General features: G+C 45.2%; 1 protein-coding gene across 4 annotated transcripts in view; it reads right to left on the reverse strand.

Moving 5' to 3' along the window:
- FLT3 (fms related receptor tyrosine kinase 3) overlaps nucleotides 1-12,130 on the reverse strand; it is a 74,447-nt gene that overhangs the window by 45,544 nt on the left and 16,773 nt on the right. For 2 of the 4 annotated variants that reach the window (XM_039520456.1, XM_039520455.1), the window contains exons 2-4: nucleotides 11,622-11,746; nucleotides 4,199-4,404; nucleotides 2,858-2,973 (exon numbers count right to left, since the gene is read on the reverse strand). In XM_039520456.1, coding sequence (XP_039376390.1) covers nucleotides 2,858-2,973; nucleotides 4,199-4,404; nucleotides 11,622-11,746 — 447 coding nt within the window. Of the gene's footprint in view, nucleotides 1-2,857; nucleotides 2,974-4,198; nucleotides 4,405-10,029; nucleotides 10,089-11,621; nucleotides 11,747-12,130 lie in introns of those variants that run through there. The other 2 variants (XM_039520457.1, XM_039520458.1) reach the window with 2 other exon arrangements.

The raw sequence follows: 12,130 nt of genomic DNA on the forward strand, positions 1-12,130 counted from the left end.
CCCAGGGAGTAGGGAAAGGCTGAGGATGTTAGGGAGATTCCCAAACCTGAGCTGGATTTTGTAGGTGACAAATCTGAGGAACTGTCACAGTTTGAAGTATCACTAGAGGAGGTTTTGGAATTAATTGATAAACTCAACATTAACAAGTCACCGGGACCAGATGGCATTCACCCAAGAGTTCTGAAAGAACTCAAATGTGAAGTTGCGGAACTATTAACTAAGGTTTGTAACCTGTCCTTTAAATCGGCTTGGGTACCCAATGACTGGAAGTTAGCTAATGTAACGCCAATATTTAAAAAGGGCTCTAGGGGTGATCCCGGCAATTACAGACCGGTAAGTCTAACGTTGGTACCGGGCAAATTAGTTGAAACAATAGTAAAGAATAAAATTGTCAGACACATAGAAAAACATAAACTCTTGAGCAATAGTCAACATGGTTTCTGTAAAGGGAAATCGTGTCTTACTAATCTATTAGAGTTCTTTGAAGGGGTCAACAAACATGTGGACAAGGGGGATCCGGTGGACATAGTGTACTTAGATTTCCAGAAAGCCTTTGACAAGGTCCCTCACCAAAGGCTCTTACGTAAATTAAGCTGTCATGGTATAAAAGGAAAGGTCCTTTCATGGATTGAGAACTGGTTAAAGGACCGGGAACAAAGGGTAGGAATGAATGGTAAATTCTCAGAATGGAGAGGGGTAACTAGTGGTGTTCCCCAAGGGTCAGTCCTAGGACCAATCCTATTCAATTTATTCATAAATGATCTGGAGAAAGGGGTAAACAGTGAGGTGGCAAAGTTTGCAGATGATACTAAACTACTCAAGATAGTTAAGACCAAAGCAGATTGTGAAGAACTTCAAAAAGATCTCACAAAACTAAGTGATTGGGCAACAAAATGGCAAATGAAATTTAATGTGGATAAATGTAAAGTAATGCACATTGGAAAAAATAACCCCAACTATACATACAACATGATGGGGGCTAATTTAGCTACAACGAGTCAGGGAAAAGACCTTGGAGTTATCGTGGATAGTTCTCTGAAGATGTCCACGCAGTGTGCAGAGGCAGTCAAAAAAGCAAACAGGATGTTAGGAATCATTAAAAAGGGGATAGGGAATAAGACTGAGAATATATTATTGCCCTTATATAAATCCATGGTACACCCACATCTCGAATACTGTGTACAGATGTGGTCTCCTCACCTCAAAAAAGATATTCTAGCACTAGAAAAGGTTCAGAAAAGAGCAACTAAAATGATTAGGGGTTTAGAGAGGGTCCCATATGAGGAAAGATTAAAGAGGCTAGGACTCTTCAGTTTGGAAAAGAGAAGACTAAGGGGGGACATGATAGAGGTATATAAAATTATGAGTGATGTTGAGAAAGTGGATAAGGAAAAGTTATTTACTTATTCCCATAATACAAGAACTAGGGGTCACCAAATGAAATTAATAGGCAGCAGGTTTAAAACAAATAAAAGGAAGTTCTTCTTCACGCAGCGCACAGTCAACTTGTGGAACTCCTTACCTGAGGAGGTTGTGAAGGCTAGGACTATAACAATGTTTAAAAGGGGACTGGATAAATTCATGGTGGTTAAGTCCATAAATGGCTATTAGCCAGGATGGGTAAGAATGGTGTCCCTAGCCTCTGTTTGTCAGAGGATGGAGATGGATGGCAGGAGAGAGATCACTTGATCATTGCCTGTTAGGTCCACTCCCTCAGGGGCACCTGGCATTGGCCACTGTCGGTAGACGGATACTGGGCTAGATGGACCTTTGGTCTGACCCGGTACGGCCTTTCTTATGTTCTTATGAAAGGAGTAGATTGAGACAAGGAGCCTGGTGAGACTAGGGAAAGTCACTTAAACCAAACTTTACACAGGAGGTCACTAATTGTGTGTTTCTGGGTGCCCAGCTTGAGATCCTGCAAAGTGTGGTGCACTCACAGCTACAAGTGAAATCAGTGGGAGTTGTGTTTTGAACATGTAATGCACTATGTAATGTTAAGAACTCTGAAAAATCAGGTTGTAGGTTTCTCAAATTAGGCACCCAAAATTAGTGGATGCTTTTGATCTTGATCTTTCTGTGCCTCAGTTCCCCATCTGTGAAATGGGGATAATACTGCCCCTCACTGGGGTGTTGTGAAAATGAATTAACATTTGTTACTCTCTCAGATACTATAGTGATGAGCAAGACAGAAAAGCCCACGAGGAAATTAGTAATTCTAGATTCAGAGCAGCATTTGAATAGTATAAATAAAGCATGGGACCACTTTTACAATGAGGATAGCAAATTCTGAATAGCTGTTCATTAAGTAAGCACCATCCACCCTGGGCACTGAATGAGGCAGGGGATCCTGTAATTAAGGACTGTACCGTAATGCATTTGCACAAGGGGGGCAAGACTGGCATTTCCTAACTTTTGAGTGATTGATTTTGCAATCTTAATAATGTTCTTTTAATATAGTTTGTTTTGGGTTTGTGCATGTGCATGTCCATGTGTGTGTGTGTGTGTGTGGTGCATAATACATTACAAAGAATGAGAAATGAGCACAAGTCCCATTTAAAAACAATCTTTTTTATGTCATCTTTAACAACACGTAGTGACTCAGAACCTTTTTAACCTTCACAATGAACCAAGGGAAATGAGGCAGCCATACATAAAATAAGTGACAAGAAAAATAGCCCACAATACAAGAACTGAAAGAGAGGGAGGAGAGACAATTGAGGAAGGGAGAAGTCTCATGGAGTGTAGAATTGACAGAGTTTCACTGCTTAGAGAGGGTTTGGTTACAGGCTTCAGCCTCCCCCTTCTCAAGCTGATTCCCTGATAGACTGATTTCCTTGCTTTGACACATACTTACTCCTTACAAGAACTGGAAACATTATTGTGTAGTTACTGTTTTCACTTTGAACTGCAAGGGTGTATTTTCCAGCTTGAGTTTCTTTTATTTTTGCAAAGGCCAGCGAAACAACATATCTGTAAAACAGAAAATAGATTAGAGACCATTCACGTCAGACAGAGCAGCAGTTCTGAGCCAATGGTCTGGGGCCCCCTGGGGGGCCACGTGAGCAAGTTTCAGGGGGTCCGCCAAGCAGGGCTGGTGTTAGAGCCACTGGGGTCCAGAGAAGAAAGCCAAAGCCACGCTGCCCTAAACCCTGCCACCCGGGGCTAAAGCTGAAGCCTGAGCAGCTTAGGTTTTTTTGGGGGGGGGGGCTGGGGAGTGGGGCCCCATGCAGTTGCCCTGCTTTCTACCCCCTACAGCAGGCCCTGGCTTTTATATGCAAGCACAGGTGGCCATGGAGTTTCTATAGCATGTTCGGGGTGGAGGGGGGAGGCTCAGAACGTAAAAGGTTGAGAACCCCTGAGATAGAGGGTAGTGGGCTGAAGAATACACTGGCATTACACTTAACCCATGCAAACAGAATTCTAGGCTAGTGGTACTCAACACACATGCAGCACATTCAGTCTCCAAAGTGCTTTCATAGACAATGGCCCTGATTCATGTAATCATCCCTATTCAGGACAGCACTTAAGCACTCGTCCCAAGTGCGATTCAAAGTTCTGCTTAAGTACTGTCCTGAATAGGGATAGACTAGTATGTGCTCAAGTACTTTCCTGAATCGGGGCCCATGCAACAGGATTCCCATGGAGATTTCCTCACCAAGAGGCCATCCCATGGGTTTCACCCTGCAAGGGAATCATCTACACTAGGCCTCTGGTCCTACCCCAGCTATTCTCAGCTCTCTGGGTGGATGTATGGACTTGTGGCTAGAACACAGTCAAGAGAATTAGGGTGGTATTCTAGGCTCTGATGCTGATCTGCAGTGTAACCTTGGGCAAGGCATTGCATTAACCTTTTTGTGTCGTGGTTTCCTTGACCTGAGCATGTGATGCTTGAATTGATGAATGTTTGTAAAGTCTGTTGCGATCCTCAGATATAACATGCTATACAAATGCAAAGAATCACTATATTGTAAACTATAAAGCCAGTGTTCATTGCTTTCCTAGTGCATATTTGTATAAACATCAATTAGCAACATGCAGTTTAGTGATGATAATAATTAAGATAGGTTTAGGAATATAACAAGTAATATGAACAGAAATGATAAATAAGCTTTCTCATATGGAAAATATCCAATTTGCATTCTTTAATGAAAGTATCCCATTTAGGTTTTTTGATTCAGTACAACCCTTTACTTACCGGTTTTCTGAGTCCAATGAGGGTTTGCAGTCAGCTTGGTTCTCTTTGAAGACCCAAAGGCATGAAATAGTCTCTGAAATATTCATGATCACTTTTAATTCAATGTCTCCAAACACGTCAACTTCCACACTTTTTGCTGTTTCATAGACATTCTCTGTGCTTTGAGAACTCAAATCACAACCAAGATCTTCTGAAATACTAGGCATCTGCATTGCAATAAAACAGATTGCTGTGTCTTATGGTGGTAACTCGATTTTTCAGATTTAAACATTTAAAAAGGAAGCTCACCTATGAAAACACTTCACTCTATTAAAAATATGCCTATGCCTATTGATAACACATATATATGCATAGTAATTATAAACAAAACTAATCTTTATACTACACTTTCATTCTTGTTTCCCTCTTCAATTTAGCTCATCAAATATGTTTAATTCTACTGAATGAACAAATGCAGGAAGATTTGTGCTATACTAACAAGTTTTGCTTTCTGGGCTGACAGCATAGTTAGTAGTAGTTCAGTCAGTAATGTGCTACTTTCTCCTAGTGATTAAGGCTATGTCTACACTACAAGCTCTGGTTGGTGCAAGTCACATTGGCATAAAGCTGCCAGAGCTTGTCACGCATGTGTGCAAAACACTTGGATCCTTGCATAAGTGCTGAGCATATTCCCCAGGAGTGCTTGTGTGGATGGACAGTGCAGTGCACCATGGGCAGGTATCCCAGTGTGCAAACCGCCACCATCCAGTGCATTCTTTTGGGATGTTTTGCCACTGCATCATGGGGCAGAAATGAACTGTGCAGGGCTGACTGGGAGCAAAGGGTCAAATTCCCAGCATGCAACTGTCTGCATCCCATAATGTCATCTATATCCCATATTTTGTGTGTCTTTTTTTAAAAGTCCAATGAATCTGAGTGGCCCTCCTCACTGTCCTTCATCTCTGATGGAAGCATGGAGCCTGCACAGCTCTGCAGTACCATCATAAGCATTGCAAGCACAAGATGCATGATCCTTCAGTATTTGCAGAGCCATAAGAAGAACTGAATCAGCATGGAACATGATGATTTCTTTGAGGCCAGAGAGCCTTGAATTTCTTTGAGGCCAATTCAAGGTTATTGTTGGTGTTCATGGAGCAGCTGCAGATTGTGGAATCTTGGCTTCTGGGCCCAAGAAATGAGCACTGACTGGTGGGATCGCATCATGATGCAGGTTTCGGATAATGAGCAGTGGCTGCAAAACTTGCGGATGTACAAGGCTACATTCCCGGATCTGTGTGCCAAGCTCGCCCCAGCCTTCCAGCGCAGGAACACCTGAATGAGAGCTGCACTGACAGTGGAGAAGCAAGTGGTGATCACACTGTGGAAACTTGCAGTGCCAGATTACTACTGGTCAGTGGGAAATCATTTTGAGTTGGAAAATCCACTATAGGGGCCATTGTCATGCAAGTGTGGAGGGTCATTCAATCTTCTTCTGCTATGCAGGACTGTGACTCTTGGCAATGTTCAAAATGTAGTAGATGGATTTGTAGTAATGGGGTTCCCATGTATTCAACGTGTATTTTTGGCACCAGACCACCTTGCCACAGAATACATCAGCAGAAAGGCTACTTTTGTAAGGTTATGTAAGCACTGGTGGATCACCAAGGATGCTTCACTGACATCAGTGTTGGCTGGTCAGAGAAGGTGCATGATGCTTGCATCTTTAAGAACACAGGACTATTTAGGAAGCTACAAGCAGGGACTTTCTTTCCCGACCAACAGATTACCACTGGCAATATTGAAATGCAGATAGTGATCCCGGGGGATCCAGCCTGTACCTCGCTCCCCTGGTTCATGAAGACGTACAATGGCCACATTGACAGCACCAAAGAACAATTCAACTACCAGCTCAGCAGGTGCAGAATGACAACTGAATGAGCTTTTGGTAGACTGAAGGGACACTAGCGTTGTTTACTCACAAGATTGGATCTCAGTGAGAAAAACATCCCAATGGTTATAGCTGCCTGATGTGACCGGCATAATATTTATGAAGCAAAGGGGGAAAAGTTGCTGTCAGAGTGGAGGGCAGAGGTGGAACAGCTGTCTGCTGAGTTTGAACAGAAAGACATGAGGGCTATTAGAAGAGCTCAACATGGAGCTATATAGATCAGGGTGGCTTTGAAAGTGCACGTTAGCAGTGAGCCACAGTAATACATTGTGGTGTACTGTGCTCTACCTGGCCCTTATGTTTTGGGACCTGTTAGGAATTGTGTGGTGCTTGATGTACATCTGTGAATATAACACTGACAATGCACCTATTAATTTGACAGTACACTGATTAGTACACTTGTGTTTATTACTGATCCTATGAGTCGGGTCACACTATACAGTAACAAGGAAGTGAGTGCTTTCAAAACTGCTGGGTGCTCTGCAGCATATGTTGAGCACTAATAAAGATGAATTATTTTCCAGATAATAGAATTTTATTCAGTAACAAAACCAGGGAAAAGAAAAATCTGTGCAATGTAAAAGCAAATATATTAAAAACCTAATAAAATAATGGAACAGAGCTTAACAAAGGAATGAACATTCATGTCCATTTTACCAACACATACAGCAACTGTGGCTTTCACAGGTCAGTGTATGTGAAGCGGTGGTTGTCCTTCATGTCCCGCTGGATGGAGTGGTATGGATAGGGCAGCAGGCAGTGAAGCCACATGGAATGTTGAGGGGGCTGTAGGGAGGTGCCGTAATGGAGTTTTTCATGGGCTGCAAAGGGAGTTGAGCCTGTGATTTTTGAACTTTTAGGTCCACAAGAGTCTGCAGCATCTGCCTTTGCTGCTGGAGAAGCCCCATTATATCCTCATGCATCTCTCTCTCCTTTTCCTGCTGGGACTCCTGGGCCTCTCTCCTGTCCACACTTTCCTTCCTTAGGCTGTCTGCCATGTTCACCCTCCAGACCTTTTGCTCACAGTCTGATGCAGCACTGGCTTGCAGGACTTCATTGAACATGTCATCCCATGTCCTCTTCTTTCTCCTTATCTGGCTCAATCATTCTGCAGGTGTGTGTGTGGGGGGGAATTCCTCAAAGCTGCAATGGCAATGGCAGGAGCTGCAGATAAAAAAGGTAACACTGTCAGTACAGTCACAATGTAAAGTGAAAGTTAAGATTCAGAACTCCCTTCCCTTGCTCCCTTAAAGCTTTAAACAAGACAGGCTTATTGACACTTCTGCTTGGGATTGCTTTTGCACAGCACAAGGGTCCACCAAGGGTGAGGGAAATGAAGAGGGAATTGCTTGGTTGCGTGAAACTATGAGTATAGGGTGGTGGTGATTTTAGCTAATATCTCACCCCAGAGGGTAACAAAGACACAGAGAGCATTTGCTGCCCATTTTCCGCTAGCCTGTGTATTGCAGTGGTGCCTGCTGAAGTTATCGCTGACTGGTGTGGGAAAGTGTCTTATCGGGGAGGAAGAAATAAGGCTGCCAGCCCTAGAAACCTTTGGTAGAGGACTGAGAATACCTCCATGAAAGTTTCATCGAGAATGCAAGGGCCATCTCTCTGTACCTAAACAAACTGCTCCACATGCACATACACCGCCCCCTTGGTTAACTCTGGAGGGGAATAAAAAGCAGATAACAATGCTACCAATGAGTGGTGGGCTTAAGGGGCTTGGGAGAAATGCCAGTATAAGAAGCACCCCCTTTAGAGGTGTGTCAGCCTGCCACCTTTGGAGAGCCACCGCTAGAAGCTCCCAAGAAGTGGAGGGCCACCGGCATCTGGACTATGGCCCATCCTGTGCTCTGCCCCGAGGCCCCACTCCAGCGTTGTGCCTCTTCCCCCATGGCCCCTCCCGCGTTGTGCCTCTTCCCCCCGAGGCGTCATCCCCACTCTGCCTCTTCCCACCCTTGCTCCCCCTCTCTCCCTGTCACTTGCCCTTAAGGCAAGAGAGGGCAGAAAGGAGCAAGCGGCAGGGAACTCGGGGAGGGGCCAGAGAGGAGCAAGCAGCAGGCAGGGGAAGGGGAACTTGGGGGAAGAGGCAGAGCGGGGGCAGGGCACTGAGGGAAGAGGCGGAACAGGGGCAGGAAGAGGTGGAACAGGGGCAGGGAGAGGCGGAGCGGGGGCAGGGCACTGAGGGAAGAGGTGGAGCGGGGGCAGGGAGAGGCGGAGCGGGGGCAGGGAGAGGCGGAGCAGGGGCAGGGCACTGAGGGAAGAGGCGGAGCGGGGGCAGGGAGAGGTGGAACAGGGGCAGGGAGAGGCAGAGCGGGGGCAGGGAGAGGCGGAGCGGGGGCAGGGCACTGAGGGAAGAGGCGGAGCGGGGGCAGGGAGAGGTGGAACAGGGGCAGGGAGAGGCGGAACAGGGGCAGGGCACTGAGGGAAGAGGCGGAACGGGGGCAGGAAGAGGCGGAACGGGGGCAGGGAGAGGCAGAGTGGGGGCAGGGCACTGGGGGAAGAGGCGGAACGGGGGCAGGAAGAGGTGGAACAGGGGCAGGGAGAGGCAGAGTGGGGGCAGGGCACTGAGGGAAGAGGCGGAGCGGGGGCAGGAAGAGGCGGAGCGGGGGCAGGGACTCTGGGGAAGAGGCTGAGCAGGGCCTCAGAGAAAAGCGGGGGTGGAGTGTAGTCACCGCTCAGGGCGGAGCAGTGAGTGGGGCTACAGTCCAGGTGCCAATGGCCCCTCCCACTTCTAGGGAGCTTCTGGCACTTGTGCCCAGCCTCCCCAAATGCAAGAGTCCTGTGCTGCCTCTCTCAGTTGTACCGCTACCTCTTCTAGTACAAGTAAATTCATGAAAAGTTGATAGCTGTGTCCTGTTAAGTTGTGGGTACCATCACTGTAATGGGAAATAAATGTACACACCTACCCGAGGATCTGCCCCTGCATCAGGCTCGCCCAAGCTCGACTGCTAGGACTGACTGGATTGCGGTAGAGTCTCAAACAGGTCCTGGCACTCAGCATAGCTGAACTCCCCGGTTGCACGTCCCCCATCCTCCTCTTCCTCCTCCACCTCCTCCTTGTCCTCACTGTTCATGCCAGGGGCCTGTGACTTGGACTTCTTGGAGGTATTCATGGTGGTGTGTGGGGCAGTAGTGGGGTTTCCGCCAAGTATAGCATGCAGCTCTTTGTAAAAGTGGTAAGTCTGTGGCTCGGCACTAGATTGACTGTTGGTCTCCCTGGACTTCTGATATGCCTGACACAGTTCCTTGGCTTTCAAGTGGCACTGCTGCTGATCCCTGTCATACCCCTTCTCCAGCATCCCCCATGCAATCTGCTCATACATGTCCTTGTTTCTGTAACAGTGCTTGCACAGCCTCTTTTCCCCACAGGCCCAGGAGATCCAATATCTCCTGTCTACTCTAGGCAGGAGCATGTCTGACATGTGCAGCCAGCATGGCCAGCTGGGCAGCTGCGCACAACAATGGAGAGCTACTAGGTGTGCTCACCGTGCTGGACAATCAGGAGAAAGCATTAAAAAAATTCACAGGGTTTTAAAGGCAGGGGGCCTTATGGTCTCTGTGACCCCGGGGCAGTAAAGTTCACAATCGTGACCGGAGTGGTCAGTGTCGGGCAGTGTGGGAAAACTACTGGGGTCCATTAGGATCCACATAGGTAACACAGTGTCTACATTCATGCTAAGCCATCCTCAGTACATCAACCATGGCTCAGTGCTTCTGGGGAAGGTGGTGTTACTGCATTACTGTAATGTGGCACTTACATCGGTGGGAGACAAATTGAAGTGTAGACACATGCACAACAACTAGGTCAACACAAAGGGCTTACTTCGACCTAACTTTGTAGTGTAGCCCAGGCCTAAGATCACACATCACTCAAGCTTTCACTCCAGATTTCACCTACCTTTAGGTATTTCCATGGATAAAAGAACTGCAAGACCATCCTTTTCCTTCAGGCTTCTACTGCAAACCCAAGGTAAGGAAATCTCTTAGCACCATGCTGTGCGTCATTCTGTATATTGCTGGAGTTCTGTTCCACACTTTGTACTGTACCAAGGAACAGACTATATACACCATGACCTTCCTTATCATGCATTTACTCACTTTTGTCTATCAGTAAAGGCAGTACTTAATTTATAATGAAAGAGGTGCTGAGGTTCAAGCAATTAAGTGCCAGAGCTCAAGCAATTTTTTTACATTCATAGCTGATGCAGCAAGCCCAGAGGTGCTGGGGCTATGAACTGCCAAGCCTAAAGGTGCTGGGGCTTAGCCCTGGCACAAATTAAGTACTGGCTAAAGGAGAACCTCAAATGGAAAAATAAATATTCTGCGCTGGTTCTGAAAGCAAGTGAAGAATAGTTGAGCCTTTAGGCTCAGCCTGAGTAAAAGGGTGGCATGTAACTACTCCATTCGAAGAGCAGCTCCAAGATTTCTTTCTGCTTGGCATGGGATGGGGTGTGGGTGTGTGTGAAAGTAAATAACTCTCTGCAGCACATGAAAGGGTGCATGTTATTTCCTTCCATTGTGCCTGGCCAGTTACTCTTCCCAGTGAGGGATGGAGGGGAACAGGGAGAGAAGCCAAGTTTCCATCCAAATGCCTGCCCATCTTTTCCACTTCCCTGCCCATTTGCCAATGGGGAGTAGTTAGAGAAACCCCCTTATTCTGATCAGCGATATACAATGGCACAGTCTAGCCCTACAAAACTTGAATTTACTAAATGGGATTATCACATTAACAATTAGCTGACTGATATGGAAAAGTATGTGACATAATCAGCAGAACATGAATATCGGTGGAATATTGTAGAAAGCACCATTATACAGATGAGAACATACAATTACAGAAATGGGATTACCATCCCATAGAAACCCTTAGTAATCTTCATAAAAATGTGTGCTATCTGATTTTTCTGTGACAAGAGGAGGTGGACATTCTTCATGTTCTTGCATTCAGAAGAACATGTTTATGCAATTTTGAGTGTTCCGTTTTTGGTACCCAGCACTGGAAAATCGTGGACCTTCTTCTTAGTTTACTTCTGGGTGTGCAGAACTATCCATTTATTTGTCCAAGAACTAAAAGATTGTATAGGATTGTCTCTGTAATTAAGTCTCTAAAAGAAATAGCAGGTTTCAGTTCCACAGGGTCTGTTGTTGACCTTCAATAACTCAGCACTGGAAGGGAAAATTGATTTTTGATCCACACATCCATCTTTGATGCCATAGTCCATGTCCAAATTATTTGTCTTTCTAATCATACACTTCCTTTTCTTTATACATTTCAAAATATACTCAGAGGTGAATAATTTAGGCCAAATTATGTGAGACAATCTCATAGTATTGATCAAATGTTCTGTTTTAGATATTTATCTTATTTCTAGTTCAAAAATATTAAACTCAACATGGATTTCAAAGCTTCCTTCTCTACTAATATTTTTCCTAATCTCAGATGAGACTATTTTTTTTTTGTGGTTGGCTATTTATTCACTGTTATCTTACCTCCAGAAATACTGATGACTCCATTGTTCTTGAATCTTTACTCTGCTGGTTGATTAACATGCACGTAATCTCTGATATATGTTGGCTTGTTGCAGAAGTGAAAGTCATTGCTGTAATAGCAAGAACTGCAAAACCAAAATGGAAAACAAATACAGTCATGTTTCTACATGGAGATGACGATAAACATGATTTTAATGAAAATAGAATGCAACAAAACCTATATAGAGAGATATTTTTACAAAAAAGGAGGCAAAAGTCCATGTACATACGTGCACTTGCACAATCTGATTTTATACTTGCAAACTGGATGACTGCCTGACTGCTTCCTATGGATCCTGGAGAGTGCTTTAGAATAAAAATAAATGCAAAATAAAAAACCCATTACAAACCATGTGCCACATCTTCTAGTTCTCTTATGCATCAGAATCTCTTAAAGGGTCATGCTGCATATGCCTCAGCAGCATCACGTCAGAATGTCTCAGCTGCCAGATAATGTTTCAACTTGCCTG

Source organism: Mauremys reevesii, linkage group 1 (assembly GCF_016161935.1).
Source record: "Mauremys reevesii isolate NIE-2019 linkage group 1, ASM1616193v1, whole genome shotgun sequence".
In the NCBI taxonomy this organism is placed as follows: domain Eukaryota; kingdom Metazoa; phylum Chordata; order Testudines; family Geoemydidae; genus Mauremys; species Mauremys reevesii.